This window comes from Lithobates pipiens, unplaced genomic scaffold (assembly GCF_037356315.1).
Source record: "Lithobates pipiens isolate NorthernLeopardFrog02 unplaced genomic scaffold, aLitPip1_a1.2 Scaffold_19, whole genome shotgun sequence".
In the NCBI taxonomy this organism is placed as follows: Eukaryota; Metazoa; Chordata; class Amphibia; order Anura; family Ranidae; genus Lithobates; species Lithobates pipiens.
Genome location: NW_027507764.1, coordinates 139,161,513 through 139,174,068, shown reverse-complemented (window position 1 = coordinate 139,174,068; position 12,556 = coordinate 139,161,513). Strand labels below are relative to the sequence as shown.

Sequence of the window (12,556 nt, the reverse complement as noted above, 5' to 3'; positions counted from 1 at the left end):
CTTGTGCATAATATATATTTCCCCTTCTCTCCCTGGTTAATACTTTATGATCTTGTATTGTTAATGCACTGAAAGCCACAATAGAATCTCTCTGTGATCTTCCTCTGTCTTTGCATTGTGGACAAACAAGTAACACTAATGATATACATATATAAAAAAAATAAGAAAACCCAACAGATTCACAAAGCCACCGGAAAATGATAAAATGAAAATTTTACACCTGCACCAGCCTACACACCAGCTGTATAGAGCAAGAAAGAAACCGTCTCTTTAAAAGTACTGCTCGGGTTTTCATGTTTTTTGCATTTCAAATCGGTCAGAGAAACAGCAGTTTAGGGCACAAAAATAGATACATATACAAATCATAAAGAAATTACTATTTCTAAAGAAAAAAAAAATGATGTAACGCACAGGAGCCTGAAAAATCTGGTATTGCTCTGCATGAAAACCAACCAACTTCCAGATTTTATTTTCAAAGCTTAATTGAACAGGCTGAAGTTAGAAGCTGATTGGCTACCATGCAGAGCTGCAACAGTCAGTGCTTCAGTTTAGTAAATCTCCCCCATTATGTGCTGTCCTCCCATATAGGATGCATGCTTTATGGAATACAAAAGTAAAAAAATGAATGAGGATTACTATAATATAATTATATGTAACATTTGTTTACATCAGGTCTCTTTACACCAGGGGTCTCAAACTGGTGGCCCTCCAGCTGTTGCAAAACTACAAATCCCATGAGGCATTGCAAGGCTGACAGTTACAAGCATGACTCCCACAGGCAGAGGCATGATGGGACTTTGAGACCCCTGCCTGCGGCCCTTTGCCTACTTTTATCTGGCCCTTAGCATTGCATACTAGCACATTATGATAGACCTAGCTTAAAACAATGCCCTCCAGCGGCGCCCTGTCACTGCAGCAGAGGCTTCCATCTTCACTCGGTCCTCCTGCCGGGTACATGGGCTACTGCCGCTTGAATGGCTGAGCCGCAAAGACATCACTCCCACACATGCGAGTCAGGGCCCTTGGCACAGAGCACTGAAGGAACGGCATGGGTAAGCGGTTCCTTCAGAGTGCATGTGCCAGTGACGGCTCCATGTGATCCTCCCTAGAATAACTCCTAAATGGGGCACGTTTAGGAGATATTCATTTAACTTATGAGTTTGTTTTATTATAAACTTACCAGTAGGTTAAAATAAAAATAGAGCGCTTACTACTGCTTTAAATAGCAGCAAAATCACTTAAGGTGAGGAATAGATTTTTGGATTTAGAAGGAAAATGACACTGTGTGGGTACCTAGTGTTTGGTGCGTTTTCCTTCCTTAAGTTAGGGGTAGCTTTTTGGGATTCTTTGTTGTGCTCTCTATATTATCACTAGTTCTACAATTTAAAAACTATTGGGGCACACCAAAGTAAAAGTGAAAGTATAGATGGCAAATTCCACAGTGGAAATTCCCTTGGCTGAAAGATTAGATAAAATAAGATTTCTAGTTCACAACAATGGCATTTTTTACACTGTACTTCCCTGAAGTCCTGTGCCTCTGGGACATGGAGGGACTTCTAGGGACTTACCAGGAAGAAAGCTCAAATCAGAGTCTTTGAGATGCCCCGTATGCCACACAGTCTCATTATTTTCCAAACAGCAGTAACTTCTGACTATGAAGCTGGCCACACACATGGTAACTTTCAGGCAATTTTAATTGGAGTTGGAATTGAAATTCTGAGCAATAAATTCAGAAATGAGTGGTTTTGATCGACTGCAAGGAGATGGGATCAAAATTGCCGTGATCAAACCTGGCAAAGAATCCATCTCTTTCCAGGAAAATGCCATCGTTTTCTGGTTTCCATTTTTTTTTTTTTTAATAACCTGCATTGAAGCTGCTAATGCATAGTCCAGTTTAATTGATCGAATCCAGGAGAATGATCAAACTTGTCTGTGTTGAATTGCTTGGTTATAGGAAACCAATTTTGATAGCATGTGCGATACTCATTTAAACTTGTAGTAAAGTCTGAATGTTTGTTTTAACCTAACAAGCAAGCTTTATTATAAGCTTACTTGTAGGTTAAATGAATATCTCCTAAACATGTATCATTTAGGAGATATTCTAGGGAGCAGCAGCTGGTAAAGTCACCGGCACATGCACTCTGCAAGAAGGGCATTACATGCAACACAAACAGTGACATCATCACGACTCAACCATTCAAGCAGGTGCAGCCTGCGAACCCAGAAGGAAGACCAGGCGAAGATGGAACACCAGGCGAAGATGGAACACCAGGCGAAGATGGAACACCAGGCGAAGATGGAACACCAGGCGAAGATGGAACACCAGGCGAAGATGGAACGCTAGGTTTCAAGGTCTTTTTTTTTTTATAATGTGCTAGTATGCAATGCATACTTGCACATTATGCCTTTACCTTGCAGGGTTTTATTTTTTTAATTTTTTTTATTTAAAGTAGTTGAAAATCCCATGAATATCCAGCTGAAAGCCAACCTTTTCCCTCTTCAACCACATTCTATGAGGTTCGCACTCCCCCCTCCTCCTTTTACACTTTTTTTTTTTAGTAATACCATATTTGTGGGAACTGGACCCCAACTTCTGGCTTTCTTGCCTCGATGAGAATGATATCAGCTGGCTGATGCAGTCTCTTGCAATACCATATCTCACAACCCAGAGGCCCACCACGTTGCTCGGGTCCTGGGGAAGCCAAACCACACTGTGCATACACTGCTGCATGTTATAAGGGCTTATTCAGATGGGCACTGAGACTCCTCCTGCATGTTGAGCCGCTTTGTTACCTGCAGGCAGCCCATAGAAGAGGATGCAGATGCTGCACAAATACAGTCTATGCACCCCCATGTCAGATTTTGACATGCGACGGTATCCATGAAGCTGCCGTGTCTGCATCACGGACCTCCGAGATGGATACACACAGCAAAAAAGCAGCAGCACAGCATGGAGGACAGGTCTCAGCCCCCATTGGAACGTGCCCTTAGGGGGTCAGCAGCAAGAACTAAGAAGAGACAGCTGGCTCCTAATGACCTAAGAGAAGATGGCGACCTGGGACCTGACCGTGCAGCAGATTACACCAGACAATGCTGGATTTTGCTTCTTTAACTCTCTGAAATAACATGTCACCCAGGTACTGCCACTAGTTAAAATACACTATTATTGAATACCTTTGGCAGTTTACTTGGAGTAAAGGGCAAATGCAAAGTTACTTATGCAAACAAAGAAATAATCCTGTCTAACAAGCAAGTACATTATGTTTTCTGCTCAGCTGTCTTAGGATTTCTTGTCACGGCACTCATTACCTTGCAATTATACATTGAAAAAATGGAAAAAAATGAGCCATAAATGTAAAGTAAATTCTTAGATTTAATGGCATCAGCTATTGATTTTAAAACAGAAACATGTTTTAGTTCTCCAATGATTAAACAAATTTCAAGTTGACTGTATACTAAAAAGTTGGACAAAATCATGTCCGATTCTGGAACCAAATAGTCTAATCTTGGAACCAGCAATAAACATTATTCATTTAGAATGTATAAGCCTGCAATGACATTGATAACAATGACTCTGTTAGGAGACTTTAGAATTGTTACATATATGTAAACACAATCACTTTGATCTCATACAGGCTTTGATGTGTACATTTTTTATTTATTTTTAATTAAAAGGAAGAGAGGTTTAATATTTTTAAACCTGTAGCTTCCATTAACCACTTCAGCCCTGGAAGATTTTACCCTCTTCCTGACCAGAGCATTTTTTGTGATTCGGCACTGCGTCACTTTAACTGCCAATTGCACAGTTGTGCGACGTTGTACCCACACAAAAAAAAAAATTCTTCGCAAATAACGCTTTCTTTTGGTGGTATTTGATCACCTCTGCGGTTTTTATTTTTGGCGCTATAAACAAAAAAAAATAGCGACAATTTTGAAAAAAAAAAAAAGCAATATTTTTTACTGTTTGCTATAATAAAATATCCCCAAACAATATATATAAAAAATAATTTCTCTCACTTTAGGCCAATATGTATTCTACATATTTTTGGTAAAAAAAATAAATAAATAATCATAATAAGTGTATATTGATTGGTTTACGCAAAAGTTATAGCATCTACAAAATAGGGGATAGATTTATGGCATTTTTTATTATCATTAGCAGTATAATTTTTTTTTTATCGGAACTGCGACATTACGGCGGACAGATCGGACACTTTTGAAAATATTTTGGGACCATTAACATTTATACAGCGATCAGAGCTAAAACTAGCCACTGATTACTATGTAAATGTCACTGGCAGTGAAGGGGTTAAACACTAGGGGGCGATCAAGGGGTTAAAAGTGTTCTCTCAGCATATTCTAACTGTAGGGGGGATGGGCTACCTAGGACATGAAGGAGATCCCTGCTTCCGATCACTGGGAGCAGTAGATCCCCGTCATGATCACAGGCCACCGGCGGACAGTGTTCACGGGACCCGCGGGCACCCTCCTGCGCCGCCAGCGGTGTGCGGCCGTTAGCCCCGGGATTAAGAAAGGACATACGGGTATGCCCTATTCCGCACCATTCTGCATACATCGGCGTGCGGCGGTTGGGAATCGGTTAATAATAATACTTGGTGATCCTGCCATGAATGACCTACCCCTGTTGTAGGGTGCCAATATTCTGTCTGTCTCCCATGTGTGCTCCCGACATTGTCACCCTGTCACACAGACTTGTGATGGAATTACACACAGCTTTTTTTTTTTACCAAATATTATTTGGGCATGGTTGACTGTTGCCACTATCAGGAAACCTGCCTTGAGATTTGCCATGCAGCCACTGCTGGAATGCATGTGAACAGGAGGGGTTTGCAAAGATACAACGGGAGATCACCAGCACTAGGATGCAAAAGAGGGATAAAGGGAAAAACAAAACAAAACAGAATTGCATGTGACCTCATTGTGGCTCCGGCCAATTACAGCGACAGAGCCCACGAACCTAGCAATAACTCCAGGAGACATGCCGCTGGTCACAGCGGTGTGTGGGGCTACTGCAACAGCTTTGGTTTAAGGTAAGTATTTCATAATGAGCTAGTTTGCGATGCATACTTGCTCACTATGCCTTTGTCCTACAGGTTGTTTTTTTGGGGGGGGTTTACAACCACTTTAAAGCAGAATTCCACCCAAAAGTAACTTCTGCTCATGTGTCTTTGACAGGTATCTTGTTCCCACTTCTGGGAGTCTGCACTGCGGCCCATGACGTCACTGTGGGGCTCCCTCCTCCTCCCCATCACCGGCCCAGTAGGAGAGAGGAGCGGGGCCTCGCACATACACAGTAGGGTTCCCTTACCCGCAATGGCGGTGGCAGCACCCAACAGCTGATGGAAACATCAGCTCCGGTGCCGACATCGCTGGACTCCAGGACAGATTGGAAATTGCAAATTGGACACAAAGTGACACGAATACAGCGATCAGTGCACTCTCACTGTACAACTTACACTAGCAGGAAAGGTGTTAACATGGGGGGGGGGGGTTTAACTGGAGGAAGAGAGATCTGTGTTCCTGGTTAGCAGAAACACAAGATCTCTCTTCCTCTGAAACAACGGCGGGGTCTGCCTCTCCTGCGAACAATTGGCAGGTCCCGGCAGCTCCTGCTGTGTCCAATCACAGTGGGAGTGGGTTACCGGTGGTGAGCAAGCCCGAGACCCTGAAGAGGAAACAATGTACAGGTACGTTGTTTTGCACAGCTGGGCCGCCCTTGCCACAGTAAATTTGCGGTGGACGGTCCGGAAGCGGTTAAAGGGCAACGACGGCAAAGCTCCCCTCCTCCGGGGATCTTTGATTTCCTCCATGTTGTCCAGTAGACCTCAACTTCTTATGGCAGGGGTAGCAACCTTTCAGGTTTACATTTACTTGAAAGGAAACACGTCGTGATAAAAAAATAAAAAATAAAAAAAAAAGCACACCATTGCTGACCTCCTTCTGTACATGTCATTACTCTGACCCACTGACTTCAAAACACTTTCTGAGTCACCAAACCAAAACAAGTGTAAAGTTCAGGGAAAAACAAAAAGTTTCAAACTACATACTTATTTTAAGTCAGTATGAAGGTCTGCATGACATCCAGGCAACTAGCATTTTCAGAAAAAGAAATGGCAACCTGCATGTTTTTCATGAACCGTTTGTGCTTTGTAGATGGTTGGTTCATGGATCTTGTCCAGCTCTTTGCTGGAATATTTGTCCTATTCTCATTATTTACACATGGGGAATCATTTTTGTATGTATATCTGCTCACAGTCATATCGGAACAAAAGAACAAAAAGGTAAGGCACTAACTACGTCAGAGGTTTCGTTTTAGGCTTATGGCTGGGTGAGGCTTGGCTTTAAGTTAAAGAATAAATTACACTTTAAGATGCATTTTGAATGCAGTAAAAACACACAGACATGCTTATTACATATTTTAACTATAAAATTGCAACAACCAAATCTGAAACTACACGGTAAAATGCATATGTTTATAAAATGCAAAAGTGTGGCCAGGGATATATTTCAGAGCTGCCTTTCTTAACCAGGGTTCCTCCAGATTATGAAGACGAAATCATACACCAGCTTGACTGCTGTACCCAAAATACAAAAGGCTGAAGACCAGTTCTCTGGCTGGGATGTTCAGTGCTCAATACAGACACTTCACATTCAAATTAAGAAGGCTACTAAGGGACACAGTATACATATCTCTAACGCGTTTTGGTCAACACAGCCTCCCTCATAGCAGCAATTAGCCAAAACACGCTAAAAGTCCATATACTGTGTCACTTTACTTTACACGTAGCCAATAAAGATCAATTTAGAAGACTACACTGAGTACCCGGCTTCCTCCAGAGTATACTAGGGGTTCCTTGAGAGATTGTGGGGGGGGGGAAGAGGAAGAGGAAGAGGAAATCTCCAAAACAGGAACAAGGACAGTAATAAAAATGTGGCAAATGTTTAAAACCTACCCTACTGTATCCAAACAAAAAAATATATGGTTGGAGTCTCATCTGCTCAGGTGGGTTCACTTCACATATCCATTCAGGAGGTAAAACGTTTCAGCATAAACATGAATGCTCCAGCCCGCACTGCAGTGATTGTTCCAATAAAACACGCCACTAGTGTCTACACTTTGGTTTTATCTAGGTATCAACCACATAGGCTAGCTATACACTTCTAAACCACGGTGGATGGGGGAATCTGCCTTGCTGGCTGTTGTATTCAGACAGTTGCAGCACCAATGGCTATACAACAGGCAGAACATTGACTGAATTGGATTGGATGAACTCATCGTTCCTCCAACAATTTTCCACCTGGCTCCTTTAAATTTTTCAAAGTTTGACAAGCCAGACAGGGTCTTCCATGGCTTGATTTCTAGCTGATTTGGCAGGAGTCAGCCAGATTTGAGACGTGTTTGGCTAGCCACTGTGTTCGTTCAGACCAGTGGTTGCCAAACTGTTGCCCGGGCGCTGGATTGAGCCCTATGCTTGCCTTTATCCAGCCCTTGAAGCACTATTCCTCCCACTGACACCAACAATGAGGCACTATTCCTCTCACTGATGCCAATGATGGGGCACTATTCTTTACCCTCATGCCAACAATAGGGCACTATTACTCTCACTTATACAAATGTTCACTCCCAGGGCATTTTCTATTCAGTCTGGCTCACCCCAAATTCTGTAGGACAGTAATCTGGCCCTTTCTTTGAAGTTTGGAGACCTCTGGTTTAGAACAGGAGTCTCCAAACATTCTAAACAGAGGGGCAGTTTACTGTCCTTCAGTATTTGGGGCCAGACTGTGGCCAGTGGGAGTAGAAAATGCCCCATTATTGACTTTAGTGGTAGGAATAATGTCCTATCGATGGGATCAGTAGGAGGAATAGTTCCTTTGGGGTCAGTAGGAGGAACAGTGCCCCAAGGGCTGGATAAAGGCAAGCAAAGGGCCACAGTTTGGGACCACTGTTCTACATCAATCTTTCTCAAACTTATCAACACAGAGGAACCCTTGAAATAAACTTTCAAATTTCAGGGAACCCCTGCTAAAAATGACTATATCTACAACTCATTATACATTAGTGCGATGGTCAGTGGAAAGAATGCTTCTTACACTTGGTCACTGGGAAGATTTACCTTCTGTAGGTCAGCCATACATGGTTCAAAATTCAGCGGAGAATGGACATATTTTGATCCATGTATGGGCAGGCTGGTTGAGCAGAATCTATTGACTTCCATACAACCAGCCTGTCTGTTTTTTCCCCGATTGGTCAGTGCCGTTGGCTATAGCCGGCAATACTGGTCAGTGTATTTTGGTGGCAGGGAACTCTCGTCTGCTGCCAGAACACAATGCCTCAGCAGGAACACTGAATATGAATATGTGGATGGGGGAATTGGGTACGGAAAAAAAAAAAATGACGTTGAACCCACTGGTTGAATGAAAAAAAAAAAAAAAAAAGAAGTGAAAGATTAACATATGGCCAAGCCCTTAACCTAGTACACACTATCAGTTTCTTTTTCCATTCAACCCAGTGGGCTGAACAAAAAAAATAAGCTGAAGAGCTTGTAAGGAGATCCTGTAACAATCCAATGGTAGTACAGTGATCTCCCTGCTGAGCTATTGTGATCTGATAGGGGGCGCCCCCCCGCCAGAGCACGCCGGTCAATGGCTGAGAGCGCTGATTGGATGCTGATTGGCAGACATTTTTCAATCATGCCTCTTCGACAGAAGCTGGTCCGGCTGCTGTACACACGGGCCAAATGTCATCTGGTTTCTATTGATATTCGGCCCACGTGTATGGGGCTTAACAGAGAGCTAAAAGATCAATGCTGTCAGTAGGAACTTATCTGAGAGGCAGAAATTGCTCATGAAGCTCCCCAGCAACCTCTGGAGGAACCCTAGGACTCCATGGAACCCTTTTTTGCGAAACCCTGGTCTACATTCTACATCCTTGAAGCCTAAATAGATGAAACGCTATTACTATTGGTATTACTATGACACCAAGCTGAGGTGCAATATAGGCCAGACACTACACTAATCCAGGAACTCAAATGCTTCTGGCCACTTGACAGACAGATGTTGAGTGCACCTGCTCCTCTCCATTATTCTCCATGAACCAGAGACGATGAGCTTATGTCTTCACTTCTCTTTAATGTAAAAACCTTTGAAATCTTAACAACATAATCTCCTCTGTTTATTGCTCAGTCAAAGATTTCATGAGGTTATAAAGTTTCACATGTGTTGCAACACCTGGAAAAGCATCCCCTCCCGTTCATATGAGGTTATACACCAGATCTATATGAAACATGACAGACTATGCTCCGAGGCTATGTAGGAGACATGGCAATGCCAAACCACCACCCCATTCAACAGCCATAAACAAAAAGACAATACAAACATCTAAAAAGAGACAGTCATGCCATTCATTCTTAGTTTTAATATTTACATATTGCTAGGAGGATCTCCAACAGACCAGTCTGATTACCGGGGCTGTGGCCGTTTTGTGTTCCTAACATATATAATAAGTGTACACAAGAAAATCAGGCAGGGCGTGGTGCACCATACAACAGACACATGCTCTCTCCACTAACAGACATCTATTCTACCAACAAAGGCCTGGGAGCTCTGGGGTTGATTTACTAAAACTGGAGTGTGTAAAATCTGGTGCAGTTGTGCATGGCAGCCAATCAGCTTCTAACTTAAGCTTTGACAATCAAACCTGGAAAGCGGATTGGTTTCTATGCAGAGTTGCCCCAGATTTTGCACATTCCAGCTTTAGTAAATCAGCCCCTCTGTGTCTGTACATTTAATATCACAAACTGGCACATACATGTAGATCTATGTGGATAACGTACACCAAAAAGTGAAAGAAAAACCTTAAACAATCTCATAATTGTAATAAAAGCCTGCTACATGAAAGCTCCGAGCCACAGACTGGTGATTTCTCACCAGGAAATGGCTTGCGAGGACTTGTGCACGTGGGGATACCTATGCCAGACACATGATGGTCGTTTTGGTGAACGTAGGCTGGCATATACGCATAGACCAAGGCAGATCTACGACATTTCAACACAACCCTTTTTATGTAAGCTGTACCCACTGATCTATGTTAGAGAGTTCATCCCTACTACATGGAAACCTGCGCCTACCATGCCAGTAAGAGCCAATATACAAATGCCAATGTAGATCTGAGCATTGGGCATCAAGATGCATCTCTAAAGTTACTGGTCAGTGCACATGGTCCCTCTGGCTTTCCTTTTTCAACTGGAAGAGTTGAAACAGCATCGAGATATACAGATACAGTAGCAGTTTTAACTGCCAATTCTGTTCAGCCAGTCTTAATATTTACAGACATCTTCCAGACAGAGCAGCCCTCCTGCTACCCAAACAGAAGCCGCACTCCTCCTAGAACTTGACCTTTAGGTAATCAGTGTGTGTTTGAAGTGTCCTGCTATGGATGGTGGCCTGCCAAACACCAGAAACTGAGTCACTAGCACTCCAAATAGCATATTTATCGAGAAGACATCATAAGGCCATAAGAAACCAATGTTTTGGGGGCCTCGCATGTTCCCTTCTTCGAGGCGACATAACAAAGGCTAGGTCACCTTGAGGAAGGGACCCTACGAGGCTTCAAAATGTCAGTTTCTTAAGAGCCACTAATGTTGTCTTCACAATAAATATGTGAAACACATCAATTTGGGGTGCTGGTGTATCTTGTAGTTAAATACCAGAGTTCAGTCACTTCCTTGCCCCTTACCGGTAATTGGACAATGAAGGAGCAGCAGCAGATTGTGAAGGTTATCTTTCTGCTCTCTCCTGTCAGCACATGTGCATGCAGAACACCTGATTGGCCCAAAGTACTACCCCTCCAGTCTAAGTGCTGTTGGGCTGAAATCAAGCCAAATTTTGGTATATACTAGGTTCTTTACCCCAGAGGTGGGCGGTTGGGCTCCTGGTCATCAATAGTAACCAGCAGTGGTTGGTGGGGTGCTGAGTGAGCATGCTCCTAGCACAGATCACATAGGTTGGGGCGCAACATTGAAGCGATCAGGTTAAAGCGTACGAAGTATGGTTGAAATAAAGCCATAGGGGTAGGTTACCTCTTTGGTATAGTCTCCAGGGCCGGCCTCTGTAGCGATGTGCGGTTGGGATGGGGGGTCATGGCTGGGCTGCAGGTTGCTGCTCCTGGCAGGTGTCTGGCTGGGGCCCTCATTGTCACTTGGGGGGTCAGCAGGGCTCTCCTCATTGGTTCCCAGCAGAACACCGACCGGTCCAGCCTCGGCATCCCCGGGCACGGCGTGAACCAGCCAGGCGCTGAGCTCAGTCCTGGGGATACGGGGGTCCCCCAGCGCCCTCACCTCGTCCAGCAGCCTCCTGGCGGTGAAGAAGGAGTCCAGCTCCGGGCTCTTGGGGTGCAGGCTGAGGCTGTGGAAGGGGATGGGGGAATAGGCAGAGCTGCTCCCCAGGATGATCTCCCGGATGGGGGGCAGGTAAGACTCCAGATCCACCCTTACCCCAACCAGGCTCAGCAGGATGGTGAACTGCAGCAGACCTTCTGTCATATACTTCTTCAGATCCTTCATTGTATCCCTGCCGGGCCTGGGGGGAGCTCCTCACTGTCCTGGAACTAGTGCCCTGCTCTCAGCATCACCGGGGGGAGGGGGGAGCAGCCGGCGGTGGAGCGCCACTAGCAGTAGACAATAGAGCACGCCGGCTGCTCCGCTCCTCTGCAGTGAGACACAAAGACATGAGAAGCACACATACACCGAGAGTGAGAGCCGGGAGACGGCCAGTCCGCGCCCCCGCATCCCTACACACGTGCACGCCCATAGAGCTGCCCTGCCGGCCCCAATGCGCATGTGCGTCCTGCTGAGCCTGCTTACATTGTATCTCCCACAATAGAAGGACATCCCTGTACATACACACTGTACAAAGTCTAATTGTAACACAATCTTCATACTGAATGCTAATAGACAAGTAGTAAAGGTATACTTTACATTAGAGGTACACTGAATGACATTCAGGGCTACACCAGATTCATTGATCTGCACAGACCTCCAAACTTCGGCCTATGGGCAAGATGTAGGCCTTTGCCTTTATCTGGCCAATGGGGTACTAAAACTCCTACTGATACAATCAGGCGCTATTCTTCCCCATGGCACCAATGACGGGGTATCTTTCCTCCCACTGTAAGGTGACCAGATTTTTAAAATGAAATCCAGGGAAATTTTTTTTTTACTGATAATGGCGCCAATCAGTGACTCTCTGCCCATCGCTGCTGCCGCCCACCTCAAAGCATGTCAAGTCTTACTCTCCAGGCCCCGGATACTACTGGGTGGGGAGCAGAGGAAGATCACTCCGCCAGGGAAGGCAAGGAGATAAGCAGGCCGGCGGCTGGCCGGGACTTGAGCCAAGGCAGAAGAACGTGTGAGCGGAGCTGAATGGGCATGCGCCCGAGACTGAAGAAATGGTCATCAGAAAGGGGCACAGATAATGGAAAAAATACACCCCCCTCCCCCAAGCTAGTAGGAGTGGTGGAGCGGAGGTGTGTAATTCT

At 44.5% G+C, this 12,556-nt stretch overlaps 1 protein-coding gene across 1 annotated transcript in view; it reads right to left on the bottom strand.

Moving 5' to 3' along the window:
• The window catches only part of NFE2L3 (NFE2 like bZIP transcription factor 3), a 72,713-nt gene extending 60,909 nt beyond the window's left edge, over positions 1-11,804 (bottom strand). The window contains exon 1 of the mRNA XM_077491310.1: positions 11,100-11,804. Within this exon, the coding sequence (XP_077347436.1) occupies positions 11,100-11,582 (483 nt within the window). The 5' untranslated portion in view covers positions 11,583-11,804. The remainder of the gene's footprint in view (positions 1-11,099) is intronic.
• Between the last annotated feature and the right edge of the window lie 752 nt (positions 11,805-12,556).